Here is a 21,959-nt window from a genome sequence, read left to right as displayed (position 1 = left end):
TTATATTTTAATTATTGCTCGGGCAAATGAATTGTGGACCGGCCGCTAGCATTAACACCAAAAAGCTGAATGAATTTCTTTGGTTATTCTGAGGAAAGAAATACAAGTTTACGTTTAAAGTGGCCGAGAACTGGGCCCATGCTGAAATTGAGATCATGTTGGGGTTAAATATGAATTTGCGCACTCTTAAACAAGCATGGCAGAATTACACGAAAAACATTTAAACAAAATGTAAACTTCAGTTTGCATTTTACGCCGGCAGATAAATTGTTTGCAATAAAAACAAAGTAGGAAATCGCTAATAAAAAGAAAAGATGGTGTCTTCAGGACAACGCAATGCCACAACAATTTTGTAAAACACATGTTAAGAGTAGTATTTGCGTGAATGTGCGGTACAAGGTACAAATACTGGAATTAAGGTAGAATCAAAGTAGAATTTAGGGTAGAATGATTTTCTTTCACGTTTGATGAAATGACCGCATTTATATCAAACTCAGAAGCGTTGTGTTTTTTCTGAACGTTTAAACTGAGTGCAGACGACGCGTGCTCAGCCAATCAGGATCAAGTAATCATGCCCTCTTGATTACCAAAAGTGCCCTCGTGATTAACAAAAAATGCTTTCTGTCTCAGCCAATCAGCGTTCAGTAATTTTGCCCCGTATGTGATAAAGGTAGAAATACTGGAATTGTAATTAAAAGCTTGCTTCCATACCGACTGTAGTTTAATTAAAACTGATTGAGATCATGTTGCGCACTCTTAAACAAGCATGACAGAATTATACGAAAAACATAGCATCATACACTGGCAGATAAATTTTATGCAACAAAAAGTAGGAAATCGCTAATGAAAAGGAAAATATTGTGTCTTCAGGACAACTTGATGCCATAATAATTTTGTAAACACCTGTTAAGAGTAGCATTTGCGTGAGTGGGGGGTGGTTTTAAGGTAAAAATACTGGAATCAAGGTAGAATTACAATTAAGGTAGAAAAACTGCAATTCTAATTAAAAGCTTGCCTCCATACTGACTTTAGTTTAATTAAAACTAATTTAGATCATGTTGCGCACTCTTAAACAAGCATGACAAAATTACACGAAAAACATAAAAACAAAATGTGAACTTAGGTTTGAATTTTACGCCGGCAGATAAATTTTATGCAATAAAAACAAAGCATGAAATCGCTAATGAAAAGGAAAAGATAGTGTCTTCAGGACAACTCGACGCCATAATAATTTTGTAAAACGCCTGTTAAGAATATTATTTACGTGATGGGGTGAATTTTAGACGTTGGCAAAAGGTAATTGTTAATGGTTCGAGTGATTACCATTCGTATCAGATCAATGTAAACTAAGTGTATGATGAAAAGAAACAACATTTATCTGGCCCGAATAAGCTAATTATCTGGATTCACAGAGTGCGCAAAGTTTCAGAATTGAAATAGCAGCCTTGTGGCAGACTTTCTCGCTTATTCGCTCGTCAGTCGATAGGTGATACATAACATAGCTTCATTGATCTACAAATACCTTCCCCGTTCGTAAAATAAATAGCTCGTGGTCATTTACGTAAAATAAATAGCTCGTGGTCATTTACTTTAGATCGATTTAGACCTTTAAATAACTTTTCTCTCTCCATGTAGTTGCAATAAATCGGAAAAATGCTGTGGACGGTTCCTTTTTTCCTCCTCTTCGGCTTCCAGTTCATGGACTGCGTATCTGCTGGCAATCAATGCAGAGAAGAAAGGAGCGTAAGTGGGATGGCTCTACAGGGATTCGTCTTTAAAAAATTCTCGGTAAGCGCCCTTCACGAGTGTGATATCAGCTGTGAAAGAGAAATAACCTGTCAGAGTTATAATTACGCCGCCGGGGAAAAGTCGTGCGAACTGAATAACAGAACTAAAGAGGCAAGACCCGAGAATTTGCGCTCAGCCCCTGCATGGTTTTACAAACGACGCTTGAGCGATCGGGGTATGTACATATAAAAAGCTAGTACATTATTTTGTGTAATGCTTCAAATTCTTAGTTAACAAGACCAAATCACTGTTTTCCTTGAGGGCTGGGTGATCGTTGGTTTTTGGTGCCTTGTTAGAGATGATCTGTATTGTGGATTCAGCGACACCTTGAGTTTTCGAAAATTTAAGGTGGCTCTGAACCCACAAAACAGAATTTTAATTTTAAAACTTTGCCGAAAGTTGTATCTTAACATGCTGATCATTATTCCATCATAAGGGTCACCGATCGAGCTCGTTTGTGAGTTTTAAGCACTTAAAGCGAAAAGTAAAGGTGTTTAAACATATTCTACTGTTTCTATGGTTACCAGCGCCAAAATGAAAATGACCACAACTTGTTAAGCAATGTTGAACATTTTTTGATATTATAATTGCTGCACCAACTGTAAAATATTTGTAGTACTGTCCCATCAAAGTATAAGAGCTGGAAAGTCCTGGAAACCGTTATAAGCTTCCTTTTAACTCATACAAAGGCAACGGCCAACGAAACGAGTTACCCGTACCCGACGGGCCCCAATTGCTTTGGTAAAAAAATATAAAGAATAAGAGACAAAACTAACATTTCAAGGAATTTTGCAGCCAAAAATAAAAAAAAAAGTTTCCTTTTTAAGGGCAAGGGAAACACTATTCGCAGGCTAGCGTGTCGTGGTCTATCAGCGAATAGTAAACACAATGGCAGAACCAATCAGATACGCTGATTTGCAACTGAAAAACAATTTTGCGGTTTTTGTTAGAAACCAGCGAATCTGATTGGTTCTCAGTCTCATCGTTGACTATTGGCTGATGAAACTGCACTCCGAGTATGAAATATTTCTCTTTTTTCTTATCAAAGCTCCTCTAGGTTCCATTCTGGAGCTACCAGCGCAGTCGTGTCAGGAAATAAAGGCAAGCGAAGGCAAAGACACCATTAGCAGCAAGTACTGGCTGGATCCAACTGGGACTGGAACGGCAGTTTTGGTTTATTGTGACATGAACTTAGAAGGTTAGTCACAACTCCCTGCAAGGTTTACTTAGCAAGCTGTATACGTAATAAATGGCTGTAAACTGTCTGCAGTATGCTTGAGTATTGTATACTTAGCTCCAGTAGAAAATAACTTTCTAGAGAATTTGCGAGAATTAGCCGTGCCGACTGATGGCATTGACTGCAAAGATGCACTGGAGGAAATCACAAGAGGAGAAACGTTCTCTTCTCCCAGCCACTGTCATGTTACATGTTTAAGATAGTTTCCGCTTAACATTCGAGCAATACAAGCAAAAATAAAGTTACCAAAGAGACCTCATAGTATGATAACAGTTTAAAACTAACAAAAACCTGCCTAACCTTATGCACTCAAGCTGACCCCGCGAGAGAAAGATGGAAAAACTTGAAACGGAAGAGGTCCCAACCGATTCGAAGACTACCTCACGCAAGCGACTGCGACAAACTACCGGTTCTCAAACGGATGAAGAGGGTGATGGCGACCATTGGTGCGAAGCTTCTGGAAGGCTGGCTAATTTGGAGGCCAAGATGGATAAACTGCTGGACTTGTTTTCCGAAATTGCTACTCTGAAGGATCGTCTAAAAACCATTGAAGATGAAAACAAAGAATTAAAGAAGGCGGCAGAAAACACGAAGAAAGAACTACAAGAACTTAAACCCAGCGTGGCGAGTTTATGCACGCAACAAGCACAAGACAGCGAAGAGGTGCGAAAACTTAGAAAGGAGATGGAGCAGATAAAGTGCCGAAACATCAAACTAGAGGCCTATACGAGAAGGGAAAGCGTAAAGATATTTAATCTCGACGAAACAGAAGGTGAGACACCGCGAGAAACTGAAGATTTAGCGAGAAATATGATGGAAGAGAAACTGGGAATAATAAGAGAAGATATGAATGAAATTCGCTTTGAGCGGGTGCATCGCCTACCAACTCGGCGAAACTCGCAAACACGTACTAAGCCTAGGCCGATAATCGCCAAATTTAGTTTCTATCAGGATAAAGAGTACGTAATGTCAAAGGTTAAAAAATTGAAGGGTACCGGAATAGGAATTTCTCACGACTATCCCAAAGAGATTGATGCAATTCATCAGAAACTGTACCCAGTACTAAAGAAAGCCAAACAAGGGAAACAGTCAGCTTTTTTCAAAGTTGACAAGCTAATTATTAATGGACAAGTATATAGGGGTGCGGAGACCGATAATCTTCCTTACTATGGACTTATTATGAATAGCACAGTTTAGGCAGACTGAGGGCTGATGAGCTCAAATGCACGTTAGAGAAACATTTTGTGTATTTACGTTATTTGTAGTTTGTATAAATTATTTTCTTGTATACGGCGACGCGGTAATTAATTATAAATTCGATTTTACTACTGATAGGCACCAATCAACGCCTGCAAATCTCAGTTATTTTCAATGCGCACATTCTTTAACAGTTTTTCTTTATATTACTTTGATTTCGAAGATAATTTATTCTCTTACTCTTGAGATGTTTTTTCGTCACCATAGGTTTTTTTTCTCTCTCTCTTTTTGGCTTCTTCTGCAGTTTCCAACTTCAGATCAAATCAGATATGCTAAATGGCGGATGTTTTTAAATTAGTATCGCTCAATGTAAAGGGCATTAGCAATTTTCAAAAAAGAAGAACAATGTTCACTTGGTGCAGAAAACGCAAAGCAGACATAATATTTTTGCAAGAAACACACTCCACAGTTAAAACAGAAACACAATGGAAGAATGAATGGGGTGCAGAGATCATAACATCCCACGGAAGCTCTAACGCACGTGGAGTCGCAATCATGATTAAAGCTGGATTTGATTGTTCTATTCATCAGCAGATTCTTTACCCTATGGGGCGCTATATCATTGTAAAAGCTGTCATCAAAGATAGAACGTATGTGTTAATTAACATATACGCTCCAAACAAAGATAAAGATCTTATAACCTTCTTCAAAAATCTATTTGCAATCTTACAAAAAGAAAACCTAGAATCAGAAGAAAATATCATCATAGGAGGCGATTTCAACTGTCCATTAAATCCTGAACTTGACAAAAAAGGGGGCGTGCTGCTCCAAAGAAAATCAGTTACTAATTGTATTGAATGCTTACAAAGTCAACTTGATTTGGTAGACATATGGCGAATCAAAAACCCAGATACAAAGAGTTTCACCTGGAGTCAAAAATCTCCAAGAATATTTTGTCGACTTGATTATTATCTGATATCTAACAATTTATTTGACATGGTGAGATCGACTGAGCTAATTCCCGCTATTAGGACAGACCATGACGCAATTTCGCTAGAAATTGGAAAGCTAGAAAATGAGCTAAAGGGTCCTGGATATTGGAAATTAAACTGCTCGTTGTTAGCGGATGATGCGTATGTAAACAGTGTAACAGAACTGCTGCCAGTATGGGCTGCAGAGGGAAGAAAGGAACTTTCAGACCATCGGAGTGTCTGGGATTGGATTAAATACAATATAAGGGCTCACGCAATAAATTTCTCCAAGAGAAAATCAAAGGAAAGGAATGAGAAGGAAAAAACTCTACAAGAAGAATTAAGTAAGGCAAAGAAAGAACTTGAAACGACACCAAGTGACTCAAACGCATTACGATATCAGGCTGTTCAGGAAAAATTGGAAACCTTCTACGAAGAAAAAACCAAAGGAATTATTATACGAGCGCGTGCCCGCTGGCATGAATACGGGGAAAAAAGCACGAAATATTTTCTAAATCTGGAGAAAAGAAATCACGTAAAGAAACATATACGAAAACTTTTTATTAGTGGCGTAATTAAGACAGATCCGTTTTGTATATTAAAGGAGCAGGAACGCTTTTATCGAGACCTCTATAAGAGTAAAAACATCGATCCAGAAATCACACAAAAAATCTCTGCGTTCTTAAACGATCTAACTATTCCAAAATTATCTGAAGAACAGCAAAAGCAATGCGAAGGGTCCATTTCATCAGAGGAATGTTTTCGTCTTCTAAACAGCTTTGATCTTAATAAAACCCCAGGAAATGATGGTATCCCCATCGAATTCTATAAAACCTTCTGGGCGGTACTTAAGGATAGCTTTATTAGATGTCACTGAATGTTTTGAAAAAGGTGAGATGTCTAACTCTCAAAAACAAGCTGTCATCACTCTTATTGAAAAAAAAGGGAAAGATCGTTCGCTTCTAGAAAATTGGCGCCCTATCTCTCTTGTAAATGTAGATACAAAAATTATGACTAAAGCAATTGCATGGAGGATAAAAAATGTTCTTCCTGATATAATTCATCAAAATCAGACTGGATATGTAAAAGATCGTTTTATAGGCGAAACAATACGATCTATCTACGATATTATGGATATCACTGCAAAGGAAAATATTCCCGGTTTAATGGTTTTTATCGATTTTCAGAAGGCCTTTGATAGTGTTGAATGGGAATTTCTCCTTAAATGTCTTGAAGAATTCAATTTCGGTCCAGACTTCATTCGCTGGGTTAGAGTTTTCTACAAAGACATAAAAAGCTGTATCATAAACAACGGATCAACTTCAAACTTCTTCCCACTTGAACGTGGCGTTCGACAGGGAGATCCTCTATCTCCATACCTTTTTGTAATTGCGGTAGAAACGCTGGCAATCGCCATTCGACAGAACCCTGATATCAAAGGTATTGTTATTGGACAAGAGGAAACAAAAGTCCTGCAATATGCTGATGATACAACTGCAACATTAGCCGATGTCGACTCAGCAAAATCACTCTTTAAACTGATGGAGCTTTTTCAAAACATTTCTGGCCTCAATATCAATTCCTCAAAAACGGAAGGTATGTGGATTGGTTCATTTAGAGGAAAAATGGAAGAACCTTTCGGCATTAAGTGGCCTAAAACCTCGATCAAAGCTTTAGGAGTTTATTTCACATACGATCCGAAACTTCTAAAGGAGAAGAATTTTATCGAAAGACTTGACAGCATCAAAAAGCTTATTAATATCTGGTCCTCGAGAGGCCTATCTCTTTATGGTAAAATAACAATAATCAAATCCTTCTTGATCTCGAAGTTTGTTTATGTTTGCTCGATATTACCAACACCAACAGAAGTAGTAAGTGAACTGAATCGATTGCTTTTCAAGTTTCTGTGGAAAGGTGTAGATAAAGTAACTCGTGTGTCTGTAATAAACGAATATGAGACGGGCGGTTTAAAAATGATAGATGTTGATTGCATGATTAGATCTTTGAGGTTAGGATGGCTACAGAGAGTATTTAATGATTCAACTGCTACATGGAAGAGATATTTTCTTTATCTGTTAGAGCACGTTGGGGGGATCTTCTTTCTCAGTTGTAACTATGATGTGAAAGATTTCAATTTATCCTCTCAATTTTACTACGAACTTCTGCAATGGTGGTCAGAATTTCGCGATACCTTTGCTGAAGAAAAGGATTATCAAAACATTATTTGGAATAATAAAGACATAAAAATCGATAAAAAACCGGTTTATTTAAAAAATTATCGCGAGGCAGGAATCACGTACACGCATGATCTTCTTTTTGACCGGGATATTAACGTTGCCTTCACTCACTTCTCGAACAAGATTAACAAAACCAATTTTCTTCAGTGGGCAGGCCTCCGACACTCTATACCCTCACAGCTAAGGATTGCGAATGTACCATTATCAACCCTATCTCCCTCTTTTACATTTGAGAATAACATATTCGATATTAAACAATAAAGATCAAAAGATTACTATTCTCTACTTGTTTCCAGAAAGGCTCAACCTCCCAATATCACCTTCAAATTGCAGAGGGATTTTGATTTCACAATCGACCAAATCAATCAAATCTTCTTATTACCACATTCTGTTGCACTTGAATCTTATGTTAAAGCTTTCCAATATAAAGTTATAAACTCTATTTTTTATACGAATACTAAATTACTTAAAATTGGTTACAGAAGCGATGATTTGTGTACGTTTTGTAAAACTAAGTCAGAAACCTCAAATCATTTCTTTTATAACTGTTCCCACACTAGACAATTCTGGACAGATTTTGCATCATACTGGCACCTACTATCAAAACAGAAAATCCACCTCTCCCTAAAAGATGTTTTATTTGGAATATTTACGGAAAAATGCCCTTTACTTGATCTATTAAATTACTTCATAATTATTGGAAAATTGTTCTTGTGGGACTGCAGAAGAAGTCAAACCCTTCCTAAAATTGAGGGGTTTAAAGCCAAAATTAAAATTAAGTATGAAATAGAAAGTAAAATCACAAAAAAAGAATATTTTAATAAAAAATGGTTAATTAAACCTATATAATAAAAATGTATTTTGTTATTATTTCAAATGTTACTATCCTTAAGGCTATCTTTGTGTGTGTAATAACTTGAGAATTGTAATAGTGAATTGTAATTATATCATATTTATTAATTAACTTTATTATTATTATTTTTTTTTTTTTTCATTATAATTTTTTTTTTCTCTTTTTTTCCTATTCCTAAATTGTATGTAACTTTACTGTGTAATTAATGTTCTTTTTTGTAATTGCAATAAAAAAAAGAAATAAAAAAAAAAAAAAAAAAGATGGATTTGAAATTATCTCTATTTCAGTTAAAACGGACGTTTTCACTCCAGTTCAAAACAAAAGGCGCGCGTTTTGAACATTTTTACGAGGTTTGACTTTAATTTTCTCGAGAATGCTTTAGAATCTAATTACGGGGTCACTTTGACAAATAAATTTCAGTAAGATCTTTTTAATAGTATACAAAATGTTACCGCGCTATGAGTAGATTTTTGGTACTTAATTTTTGCACTCATTGCTCGAATTTTCAGCAGAATCCGTCTTAAAAACAATCATGGAAAAGATGACAGAGCGAGAATCGCACTGGCCTTACAAAATTCATTTATCATTTATTGAACACTGTTGTATTCTTAGTGTTAAAGCGCTTGGAAAGCACTGTTCGCTGGTTTGGCATTTACCAGTAAATGACGCACCATATTTTGATTTCCATCATGATTGCTTATCAGGATCGTTTATTTTCTCCTGTAGCATTGAAGAACTGTGCTGACATCTACAAATATGGTGAAAGGAGAGACGGTGTGTACACTATTAAACCTGACAATTTGTCTGCCTTTGATGTGTTTTGTGACCAAACAACAGCCGGTGGCGGGTGGACAGTATTTCAGAAGAGGCAGGACGGGTCGGTAGATTTCTATCTTAACTGGTACGACACAAACATGGATTCGGTGATCCGAGTGGCGAGTATTGGCTAGGGAACAACAAGATTCACCGCCTGACCTCAGGAGAAACCAACATGATCCGTGTTGACTTGGAAGACTTCGAAGGGAATACTAGTTATGCTGAATATAGCACGTTTAGCGTTATGAATGAGAATGACAAATACAAGCTGATCCTCGGATCTTACTCAGGTACGAGGCTTTTTATTCTTCATTTTGCAATGTAAAATCAGTGCATTTTTAAAAGTGGAATACGAACGGGACATAAGGGACCGGTCATTAATTAAAGGAGGGAGAGGACTGGTGTATTTTTATTTTGGCCTACCAGTTTTGTGCGGACCCTCCCCATTCCAGGTGTAAAAAAAACTGTTGACCCTCCAAAATAGTTTGCATTATTTAGCATGACCTCGCCCCCCCCCCCCCCCCAGTAACTAGTTTACATCACTTCAAGAAACCGGTTATTAATCGTTAAAAAGATATATTTACAATATATTTTGGCAATTTACTGTTTGTTCAAGTCATGAAGGAATCTAGATACAGGACCAAGAAGTGTTATTAAAATCCCATGTTAATATTCTACAGTTATCAAATAAAGAATGTGTTCTATATCGCATTTACAGAAGAATGACTGTGACTTCAGAAGGATTCTAGATTGACTTCCTTCACCCCAGCAACTTTGCATAAAAAATAATGATCCCCCCTCAATGACATGCACATATTGTTTTACCCTCACTTTCGTGCTTGCATGAAAAACAGTGGCCCTCCCCATGTTTGCACCAGAATAGAATATTATTTATGTAGATGCCTACGAGAACTTTTAATTGTTAGCCGCCAGTTGTTTATCGGAAGACAACCCAGATTAAAAGTGAGATAACCAAGATGGAATAATTTGGCCACGAGAGTGGCGATTTATTGACTAAAATAACTTTAGTGACAGCTTAATTACCAAAAATACGACGGATCGTTAGCGCAGGTGGGCGTGAAAACAGGCCACACGCCACACAAATCTGTGGCAAGCCCCACCATAACCTGCGATCAGGCTTTCTTTTTTTCGCGGCGGAGGGAAGGGGAAAAAAAGGAAAGCCTGATACAATTACTTGTCAAGTCGTCTGCCGCCTCCTAATTAAAATATCTGTCAACGTCGTCGAGAATGTTGGCGATGCCATCAGATGAGCGTGATTAGCGCCTTCAGATTATATTTTTACTCTCACAAACATGTGTTTGAATTACCCTTTTTGTCTCGTGTCGTCATGACGACGTTGTCATGACGACACGAGATAATTGTACAGTTGTCATGACGACACGAGATAATTGTACAGGGGGATATTTTCCCGCCATGTCAATATTTTTCCCGCCATGTCAACATTTGCTTTGTGAAGCCGCCGGATTTTTTCGGTTGTGAGGCCGTCGGATTTTTCGGTGTTGTGAAAGAACAAATAATTTTTGTTTATAAGTAGAAGTTGAAAAGTATTTCTCCATTGAAAATGTTTTGCCTTTGCCGTGTTTCATTGTAATGGTTTGTCGGTTGAGAGTGTTAATTGCAAATGGGTTTTTAGTTGATGAGAATTGAACTTTAACTGAAATGAAAATCACGGCGTAGAATGCAAATAAAGGAGTGAAAGAGATTTATTAAATTTGAGGAGTTTACTAGATTAAATTTTATATTTTTTAATTGGAACGGTTGGGACAATTAGAAGAGAGTTTTTAGTTTGCTCGGGTCAAATATTTTGCGTAGATGGTATATCCGATTTCAGTCTACAAGATAAAGCATTAGTGAAAGTTAATTGTTGGGTTAGACAACACTGCTGTGGAGAGGAATAAGAAAGTACATCAGGTTAGTTAAAGTTATTTAATATAATGTATAATTGATGGAGAGAAAAGATTAAATCAGAATATTTTAGTAAGGATGATTTACTTCTAAGATACAGATTGGTTAATGATTTTGTTTTTTGATTGTCACGTAATTGTATAACGCAGCAATTCTTTATTGAACAAAGGAGCTAGAATGCAGTTGTATATTTCTTAGTAGAGGAATGAATTTTCTAAATTTGTTTACAGTTTATTTTCTTGTATAGTTAATGTTTCAGCTACAGCGATTGTGTAAAGTATGAGAATAAATAGCCTCGCGATGGCTGTGTAGGAAGTTATATTTAGTATTTGTTTTGAATTTGACTTTTGTAGTTTGGGAATTAGTTAAAATGAATTTTGATTTCTGTTTATATCGCTAACAATAGTTTTAACAGGATATTTTTGTTAGACTATGTGAGTGATTTCAGTGCTGGTAATGTAACATATTTATTGCTTACATCTTTGTAAAAATCAAACAATTTTTTAGTGTCACGAAAGTAGTGTTTTTCGAGAAATTGCGAGTTTGAAATAATGCATGGTTCGTTTAAACAAGGAACATAGTTTGGGAAGTTATTAGTACATCAGGTTAGTTAGAAATGAGTAGTGTAGTTTATAATTGATGGAGAATAAAAGGGCAAACTAGAATATTTAACCATGCGTGATTGTGTTTTGAAATAAGAAAAGGGTAAAGGTCGGTAAAGGGTTTTGATTTTGTGATTGTTACGTTACAGTATAAGGCAGGTTTGATTGAGCAAAGAAAGCGGTTTTTATTTTGTTTTTTAGGTGAATGAGTTTTCGAAATTTGTTTATAGTTTATTTTCTGGTATGTTTTAATAACAGCTATTCTGGAAAGTATGAAGATTATGAACAGTTGTACTTTATCTATTGTATTTTAATGATAGCTTCGGGTTTGTCTGTCTACCAGGTTTATATTTAGTGTCGATTTGGAATTTGGTGTTTTTCTTTCCGAAAAAAGTTGAAATGAATTATCATTTCTGTTTACAACTCTTACAATAACGGTTAAGGTTTCAACAGGGTATTTTTTGTTGAACTATGCGCGTGATTTAAGTGCTTCGAACGTAGCAGATTTTTTTATTATATCGTTGTAAAAAATCAAACAATGTTTAGTGTCACGAAAGTATGGTTTTGTGGAAGTTTCTGAGTTTGAAATTATTGTTTTGTTTAAACGAGGAATAAAGTTTTGGAATTTATATAGTTAGGTTGGTGGAAGTGATATGTTTATTTTTGAATTTAAATTTATGGTTAGTCGGAAGCAAAGCAGTAACATGCTTTTGTGAGTTAATATATGGATATTGTTTGTGGTGTGCGGAATAGATGGTGCTGGGTTTCTTTGATTAATTCGATACAATAGATAATAGAGAGAATGTTGATAGCTGTTTAGCATTCTAAACGTGTTTTACGTGTTTTGAAGAGATGTTCTAGTTATTTCCTTATATGGAGTGTTGTGAAGATCAGTGTTGTTCGCAAATGTTAGAAGTATTCTCAAGGTTACATCTATTTTTATTAAGTGCTTTTAATTCACGGAAATATGTTAAAATCAATGGATGAGAAACCTATTTGTCGAATTTGTCAGAACTGTCATAAATGTATTAATGGAAGTGTCTATGAAAGAAAATTTGAAAGTGTGCGTTTCTGTTGTTGTAAGAATTATTTTGGCTTTGAATTTTGTGAGCTCGATGAGAGTAAAATTACTGTTTGCTCTTACAAATGTTGTTTTCATCGGCGAGAAGTGTGTAAGAGAATTCGTAAGAAAAGGGATAGAGCTCCATCTCGGATTTCGTTTAAGAAAATTCATAGCTTATTTCATAAGAAGAGTGCAGTTAAACGTGGCATAAGGAACTATATTAAGTATAAAGTTCCTCGCTCTTCAGGTTTGAGAAATTTTCTTTGTGGTAGTTTTCGTGCTGAGACATTGAATCGTTACGAGTATGTTTCGTGTTTGTATTTAAAGTTGAGGTTTAAAATGAGTAGCGTATGCCGTTTTTCTTTTGCTCAGTCACACTATGATTTTGGTAGGGTGTGGAAACATAAGAAATTAAAACAAAATACTGTGTGTTTATTTGTTGAGAATGTTTTTGAGCTTTTGAAATTTAAATTTGTTAAAAAGTTTTTTGTATTGGATAAAATGTTTCTGCTTTGTGGTGACATTGAAACAAATCCTGGTCCTGTGTTCGATTTTGATAAAAATGGTAGGGCTATAGCTGGTAGAAGTTGTAATTCTGCTTTGTTACTGAGAAATAGATTACGGGAACTTGATCTTGCTCCTTTTGATTGTAGTGGAAATGGAGACTGTTTTTTTCGAAGTGTTAGTCATCAGATATTTGGCTCGGCGGCAAATCATTTGGCAGTGCGTTTGGCTGGTGTTGAGTATCTTAGAAATAATCCCGAAGAATTCATTCAGTTTTTGGAAGGACAGTCTTGGTCACACTATTTGAATAATATGTGCAGAGAAGGTACTTGGTGTGACGCTCTTATTGTTCAAGCTGTTGCAAATGCTTATAATTTGAGAATAAATATTGTAGAATCCGCTCTTGGTTTTTCTGAGGAGACTGTTGTAGAATCGCGGTATACATGTGATGAAATGCGTTTTTCTATTGTTATAGGTCATATCGATGAACATCATTATGTATCTACTATTCCTTTTCGTTATTCTATTAGTAATCAATGCTACTGAATAATGAAGTTGAGGATCATGTTAGTTGTTCGATAGAGAATAGTTCTGACAAATGGGTTAGTAATGAAGTTGAAGCTATCGCTTGTTTTAAGGAGAATAATAGTGATTCATTGCTTGCGTACAAAAATTCTACAACTTTGTACTGTAATGAAATAATAGAGAATTATAATGAAGGTTGTAATAGTAATGAAGATCAACATACAAGTTGTTCTAACGGTAGATTGGTTAGTACAGACAATGATACAAGTTTGCAGTGTCATGAATCAATAGAGAATGATAACGAATGTTACCACAGTAATGAAGATGAAAATATGACTTCTTCTGACGATACATTTGTTAGTTCTAGAAATTATACAAGTTTGCAATGCAATGAAACAATGGAAAATGATAATGAATGTTGTCATAGTTATGAAGATGAAAATATCAGTTGCTCTAACGTAGAGAATAGTGATAGATTGGTTACTTCTAGAAATGATACAACTTTGCAATGTGATGAAACAATGGAAAATGATAATGAATGTTGTGACAGTTCTGAAGACAAAAATGATTTCTTTTGTATGGGAGACTACACCAAAAAAAAGAAAGTGTAAGCAATTTTTATGAAATTAATGAAAAGTGCAGAAAAAGAGATAGAATACAGAACGAGTTGTGTAGTGGCAAAACTGTAACAGGAAAGGAAGAAAGGATAAAAGATGCCGAAAAGCTGATAAAGTATTTTCATTCAAGCGTAGAACGTGGTGCAGAATATATTTGTACATGTTGTGATCAGTTGTGGTACAGGTCATCGGTTAAAAAGTGTATTCGGGACGTATACACTCACTGTTGTTCAGATATCATTGATTCATGCATTACTAAAGTACTGAGTGTGGACAGTACTGAATGGATTTGTTTAACATGTCACTCAAGTCTGCTCTCTGGAAGATTACCTTCATGCGCGAAAGCAAATGGAATGAGTTTTCCTGTCAGACCAGAGGTTCTTAATTTAACTTCTTTGGAAGAGAGACTAGTGGCGCCTCGTATTTGTTTTATGCAATTGCGTGAATTGCCAAGGGGTAGACAACTGAACATTTGTGTATATATGTTCCTGCTAATGTGAATTCTAGTGTGAGTTCTCTTCCAAGACTATTTGACGATTCTTTTACAGTGCCTGTAAAACTTAAGAGACGTCTTGCCTATAAACATTATTATCGGTTTGAAGTTGAAAGACCAAAGAAAGTGTTAGACGCAGCTAGATATCTTGTTAATAAAAGTGAGCTGTTTAAAAATGAAGGAATAGAAGTTTCTGATTCTTGGATTGATACTGTTGAGAGCAATAATAGTGCAGAATGGTCCGAATTTTTTGAAAGGGAAGTTTTATCAAATGTATCTTGTGAAGGCAATAATGAAAACGCTAGTAAGAGTAATGATTCTTCTCATTCTAATAGAAATGGTACTGCTTATATTAGTGAGAATGATGATCAGTGGCGTGAAGTAGATGAACGTCCATCTGGGGTTACAGATACTTTATTACAAGATCCAGATCCAATACAGGATGTTGACAAAATTATAAATGTTGCTCCAGCAGAGGGTGCTAGACCGCTAGGACTTTTTATTGATAAAGATTTAGAGTTTTTGGCATTTCCAACAATTTTTTGTGGAGAACGTAGATGTGAAAACAAAGACAGAGTTATACCTGTTCATTATAGTACTATATGCAAGTGGGAATTGCGTAATAAAGATAGAAGAGTTGCAAAGTCAGTAAGTAACATTTTTTATAAGCTTAAAAAGTTGCAAATTAAAAGAATTCAAGATACTGCATCACTCTCTTTGCGAAAGTGTAAAACGAAGGGAAGAAAGCTTACTGCTGGTGATTTGAAATCTCCACAACAAGTGAATAACTTAATTCAGCTCGATGAAGGTTTTAGAGTGCTGAAAGATATGCGTGGATCACCAGCTTATTTTGAACGGTGTAAGAAGGATTTATTTGCTATGATATGGCAGTTAGGAAATCCAACATGGTTTTGCTCTTTTTCAGCAGCCGAAACAAGGTGGCATCATCTGTTAAAAATGCTCGGAAGGCTTATTGATAACATAGAGTACAGTGATGATGACATAAATGAAATGAATTGGGAAAAGAAATCTAAACTTATTCAGAAGGATCCCGTTAGCTGTGCGCGGAACTTTGATTATATGGTTCAGCGTCTTATTTATGATGTATTGAAAAGTGATGTTATGCCTGTTGGAGAGATTGCAGATTTTTTTTATCGAGTTGAATTTCAGCAAAGAAGAAGTCCTCATATTCATGCTTTATTATGGATAAAAAATGCTCCGCACTTTGAATTGAGGAGTAATAATGAAATTATAGAGTTCGTTGACAAATATTTAACATGTGAAAACAATACTTCTGTTGAAATGGTTGATCTGGTCAATTTACAAACACACAGACATGCAAAGACTTGTAAGCAAAAAGGTCAGAAAATTTGCAGATTTAATTTTCCATTACCTCCTATGCGTACGACAATAATTCTGAGCCCTCTCAATAAGGAAAATTTGACTGATGATGAATTGAGAGATGTTAAAGATCAATCTGATAAGATAAAAGAGTCACTTGATGATATGAAATATGGTCTTGATATAAGCTTTGATGAATTTCTTAACAAGCTAAGTTTAACTGAAGAGCAGTATATAAGAGCAGTTAGATACGTCATTTTCTCTTAATCGTGATACAGTTTTATTAAAGAGAGCACCATGTGAAATAAGAATCAAATTAGTTATAATAGTGTTCTTCTGAGAGCTTGGCAGGCTAATATGGATATACAGTATGTTTTGGATCCATATGCTTGTGCAATTTATATTTTATCTTATATTACAAAAGGTCAAAGGGGAATGAGCAGACTTCTTGAAGCGGCATGTGAGGAAGCGAAGTCAGGGAATCAAAACATAAGAGACCGAGTTCGACATATAGGAAACAAGTTTATTAATGCAGTTGAAATTAGTGCACAGGAAGCAGTTTATTTAGTGTTACAAATGCCTTTAAGACGTGCATCAAGACAGTTCCAGTTTCTAAACACTTGTAACTCCGATGAAAGAGTAGTTTTGCTGAAAACTATGGATAAAATTCAACAATTACCCGACAATTCTGAAAACATTGAATCTGATAATTTGCTGAAAAGATATCAGAGACGACCTCGTCAACTTGAGAAAGTTTGTCTAGCCGATTTTGCTGCATGGTATAACTATGTTAAAAGTGAAGAGTGTGATATAGAAACTCAAGGTAACTGTCAAAATATGGAATATCCACTCGAAACAAATATTGATGATGCTGTTGATGATGACATCATTTTTGAAAATCAGAATGAGTGCACTAAAGAAGAATATCATCTTGCTAGAGGGTGGAAGCTTGTGAAAAGAAAGAAATCTAAAATTATTCGCTCAGTAAGATTTCATAAAGATAATGATTCGGAAAACTATTATAGAGAACAACTGATGCTACAGCGAAGATCTAATTGCAGGTTACGAAAGCTATGGTCAGAGATTTGAACAATTAAAATTAGATATATCACAAAATAGAGAAAGATATGAATACAATAGCGAGGTTTTAGAAAAGGCAATACAATGTTTAAACAATGACCTTGAGTTATCTGAAGGTGTTGCTCCGTGTACCCAACATAATGATGAGCAGGATCAAAATGAAGCTGTTACAGCTGCTGAGCTTTCCGATTGTTTCAATCCAGAGAAAGAAAGGCAGAATAATGACAGGTATAATCTTTTAGATGATTTTGGAATTTTTCCAAGAGCACATGATGATGAAGAACTTTTGGTATATCGTATGGAAGACAATAGATATAGAGAGCTTGCGCGATCATTAAACAAGGAGCAAATGGAGTTCTTTTATCACGTTTTGCACTCTGTGAAAACAACCAGTAACCAACTGACACTTTTTTTAAGAGGTGGAGCAGGCTGTGGGAAAACAACAGTAACAAACTGCTTGTATGAAAGTCTTATAAGATACTTGAATAGTGCTGGTGAGAACCCAGATGAAATGAAAGTGTTAAAACTTGCTCCTACAGGAAAGGCAGCCTTTATTATTAATGGTAACACATTGCATAGTGCCCTTAAAATACCAGTAAACAGAGGATTTGAATATTGTAGACTGGATAATGACAGATTGAATACGATGAGAGCAGTTTTTAAAGATCTTCGACTTATTTTTATTGACGAGATTTCTATGGTAGGCTGTCATTTATTTCAGTTCTTGAATTTGCGTTTGAAAGAGGTTATGAATGTGACAAAACCATTTGGTGGCATCCATATTATAACAGTAGGCGATTTATTTCAGTTGAAACCAGTTTTTGACAAGTGGATATTTGAGAACTCGTTGCAAGGCTACGGTTGTTTAAGTACGAACATTTGGCAAGAGTACTTTTCTATGTATGAACTCAGCGAAATTATGAGACAGAAAGACGACAAAGATTTCGCTGAATTGTTAAATCGAGTCAGAGAAATAAAAGCATACTCAAACAGATGTTAATACTTTAAAAACACGTGTTTGTACAGATGATAGTTGTAACAGCGACTCTTTAATAAATATAACTCACGTTTTTCCCATAAATGCAAGTGTAGATTGTCATAACAGAGCAGTATTTGAAAAGTCCAGATCTTGTAAAGCGCGAATTAAAGCAGTTGATGTTGTTATAGGAGATTTATCTGATGAATTAAAACAAAGAATGAAGGAGAAAATACCGAATGACCCTTCAAAAACAATGGGTTTGTTTTCGGTTGTTGATGTAGCTGTCGGATTGAAATATGATTTAACAACTAATATTTCGGTATTAGATGGTATGACAAATGGTGCTGAATTTGTTTTGAAAAAAATTGATTACAGAATTTTAACTTCTACCCGACCAAGTATACTATGGGTATTGTTTGAACATTGTAGTGTAGGAAGAAATTGGCGAACACGCTATCTACCTCTTTATAACAAGTCAATAGATAAGAACTGGACACCACTTTTAGAGATCACAAGACATTTTAAAATATATAAACGAAGTGAAGCTCACATTATGCGTAGACAGTTTCCACTAAGAGCTGCCGCAGCAAAAACTATTCATCGTTGTCAGGGAGACACACTGAGTGAAATTGTTATTGAGTTTCCAGGCTCACGGAGAGATCATATGCACTACGTCGGTCTTAGCAGAGTAAGAAATCTGTCTTCGCTTCGCATTTTAAGATTAAACGAGAAAAAGATTACAGTAAGTGAGAAAGTTGTAACAGAGATAGCTAGGCTGCGAAAGGAAGCAATGCTAAAAGTATGTGTTCCTTTTCTGTACAGTAAGCCAGATAATGTATTCAAAATTTTGTTTCAAAATGTCAGATCTCTTCCTCTTCATTTTGAAGATGTTGCAGCTTACTACAGTGTGAAATCAGTGGATGTTGCTGTATTTGTTGAAACAGGTTTATACAGTGCACACAGTAACAGCGACTTTGCATTGAAAAATTTTAACATGTATCGTAATGATTATAATGTTATAAATAGCAGTTGCAGATCTATGTATGGTACAGTTGTGTATATTAGAAACATTCTACAATGTGTATCTGGAGCAATGAGATATAATTACAATGGTGTTGAAATTACGGTTACTGTTCTTAACGAGCCAGTTAAAAACTTACATATTGTAAGTATTTATCGTTCGAAATCGAAAGTACTGTTGAGGAATTTTATTAATGCTTTGGATTATATTCATGAAACTGTTTTCCACGGTAAGAAAGTGCCAACTGTTTTACTGGGAGATTTTAATGTAAATCTTATAGGAGTAAATTCAGAGAAGACAGCTCTCGAAAGAAATTTAATCCAAAAGAGAGGGTATACTCAGCTTATCAAAAGTTTACTACTTATTAAAAGTGTAAAATAGCGTTCTCTGGTTTAAAAAGTTAAAAAATATGAGCTTTCGGCTATTTTTCTATAGCCTTTGACGAATGTAAAAAAGATAAAGCGCGTGGTGGAAATATATACAAGGGAGGGTGTGAAAATAATTAAGAAATAAAATACAATAGAAGTGTAAAAAGCTAAAAAAGGACAAAAACAGACAAATTAAGAATTACAATAAGATAGAATATTGTCTAGGTAACGGTTTGGAGTTATTGTCTGCGCCGACAGTTTTGGCAGTGTGCCAAGATTCTAGTGTTCTTCGAATGCGGTAATTGCCTTTGTCTATCACGGTAGCGCCATCAAAGTCAATTGAGTGATTATTTTGCCAAGCATGGTTAGCAACGTTCGAGCCTCTCGTATAATTTTTAAGATTTCGTTGATGTTCCTTTCTTCGGGTTTTAAAACATCTGCCCGTTTCTCCTACGTAACTCCAACAGCAGTCAGCGCACGGAATTTTGTAAACAACATTACATTGGAGATCCAGGGGCTGCCTGAATTTAGGAGAAGGGAATTCTTGTTGCAGGGTTTTAGCTGGTTTGCTTACTACACGGATGTCATTTTTACGAAGTAACCTGGTGAGAGGTTCAGTCAATCCGCGGATATAGGGAAGACATGCGAAACCCAGGGATGTGTCAGATGGATCGGCCCATTTGAAGAACATGGACACCAATTCTTCTGGGGGAGGAGTTGTCGGGGCTGACTTCTTTTTTAATATGTTGGAAATAACTGTTGGTGGGTAGCCGTTGGCTTTCAATGCTTCCGTAACGTGACTAGTCTCGCGTGCTTTACCTTCACAAGTGCTAGGTAGGTTGGCTGCACGGAATAGGAGGGTCGAGGCCGTGCTGACTTTATGTTTTATTTCATGATGAGAAGAATAATCCAGATATCTATCTGTATGTGTCGGCTTCCGGTAAACGTCGATGATAATAACACCATTTTTCCTGGAAACCAAGGTGTCCAAGAAAGAGATTTGGCCATTGTTTTCTTCTTCAATAGTAAAAGCGATTTTTGAGTCAATGGAATTTAAAGTGTCATGAAAGGAGGGGACAGCGTCTTTCTTAATGATGACGAAACTATCGTCAACATATCTTTTCCAAATCCTAGGTGCTAATTCTTCTACCACCTCCATGCAAAGATTAGCGACAATAGGGCTCACAGGGCTGCCCATAGCACAACCGTGAACCTGCTTATATACACAGTTATTGTAGACAAAATAGTTATTGGAGAGAGTGAAATCCAATAAAGAGATGATGTCGTCGGTGGTTAGGCTTGTTCTAGATTGTAAAGTACTGTCATTGTTCAGCTTGTCGCGAATGTAATCACACGCTTTGTGGACAGGAATAGCTGTGAATAGCGACACCACGTCGAATGACACCATCACTTCGTCGTCGGAAATTTCCATATTAGCTATTTCTTTGGCAAATTGTGAAGAGTTGAGGACAGAATAGCCATTGTGGTTCTGAATCGGCGATAGGATATCAGAAAGAAACTTGGATGTGTTGTAAAGGGCAGACCCGATGCTCGATACAATCGGTCGAAGAGGGAATCCTGGTTTATGGTGTTTAATGGAACCCCGGATGGCAGGCGGAGAACCGTCGGTAGAACGGAGTTTCTGATAAACTGTTTCGTCTATCTTGTTTTGTCGTTTGAGATCGAGGAGTCTACTGTTCAGTTCCCTTTCAATTTTGGCGAATGGTGACTTGAGGACTGGTTGGTAAGTGTCTCGGTCGCTGAGTAGAGTTTCCATTTTGGAGTCATAATCAGTTCTGTCAATGACAACAAAACAGTTCCCTTTATCAGCTTTCGTAATAACACGTTCGTGGTCCTGTTTTAGGTTCTTTAGGGCTCTTAATTCAGCTTTGGAGGTGTTGCTGTGTGGTGGAAGTCGGGCTCTGTGGAGCAAAGAGGCGGTGGTGGTTCGTACGGCATCCTTTGTGTCATCGGGAAGGCGGACGATGGCGGCTTCAACTTCGGAAACAATGTCTTTAACCGGGATGGTTCGTGGAGTTGGAGCAAATTTAGGACCTTTCTCAAGAAGAGAACGTTCTGTCACTGTTAGGGGTTTTTGTGATAAATTAATCACCCAGTTTTTCTTGTTGATGGTATTCGGGCGATCATTTTCAGCTTCCATTCTTAGGTTTGTAAGCTTGTTCTCGTGTCTCGCTTTAATGTTGTTGCGAACAGATTGAGACCTCATTTTTAAGAATTGAAGCAACGTAGATGAAGTATCTTCGATGACCAAACTTGATAACTGTTGTTTGGATTCGTCCAAAGTTCCTTTCAGGGTTCGAATTCGATCGTGGCAGATAGA

The 21,959-nt window shown here is 36.2% G+C and overlaps 1 protein-coding gene and 1 pseudogene across 2 annotated transcripts; one reads left to right on the top strand and one right to left on the bottom strand.

Moving 5' to 3' along the window:
* Positions 1 to 1,200: 1,200 nt before the first annotated feature.
* Positions 1,201 to 9,857, top strand: LOC144649151 (uncharacterized; annotated as a pseudogene). The gene is made up of 4 exons (XR_013569846.1): positions 1,201 to 1,296; positions 1,636 to 1,963; positions 2,837 to 2,986; positions 9,010 to 9,857. The product of XR_013569846.1 is annotated as an uncharacterized LOC144649151 (transcript).
* Positions 9,858 to 18,346: 8,489 nt separating this feature from the next.
* LOC144648096 (uncharacterized) lies at positions 18,347 to 21,050 on the bottom strand. The gene is made up of 2 exons (XM_078507731.1): positions 20,120 to 21,050; positions 18,347 to 18,426 (listed from the first exon to the last, which is right to left on the bottom strand). The coding sequence occupies exons 1-2, from the start codon at positions 21,048 to 21,050 to the stop codon at positions 18,347 to 18,349; spliced, it is 1,011 nt and encodes a 336-aa protein (XP_078363857.1).
* Between the last annotated feature and the right edge of the window lie 909 nt (positions 21,051 to 21,959).

This window comes from Oculina patagonica, chromosome 4 (genome assembly GCF_052425735.1).
Source record: "Oculina patagonica isolate OP01 chromosome 4, crgOcupat, whole genome shotgun sequence".
In the NCBI taxonomy this organism is placed as follows: domain Eukaryota; kingdom Metazoa; phylum Cnidaria; class Anthozoa; order Scleractinia; family Oculinidae; genus Oculina; species Oculina patagonica.
The sequence above is the reverse complement of the archived record's forward strand: the minus strand, read 5'-3'. Positions and strand labels throughout refer to the sequence as shown.

Bases quoted from the DNA above. Each gene is read 5' to 3' on its own strand.
- LOC144648096 (XM_078507731.1), bottom strand. From the start codon at position 21,050: ATGGAAATTTCCGACGACGAAGTGATGGTGTCATTCGACGTGGTGTCG. The intron at 18,427-20,119 runs GTAATGTTGTTT...TTAATTCATCAG, and splicing joins GCAGCCCCTGGATCTCCAAT to ATAAATCTCCTATAACAACA.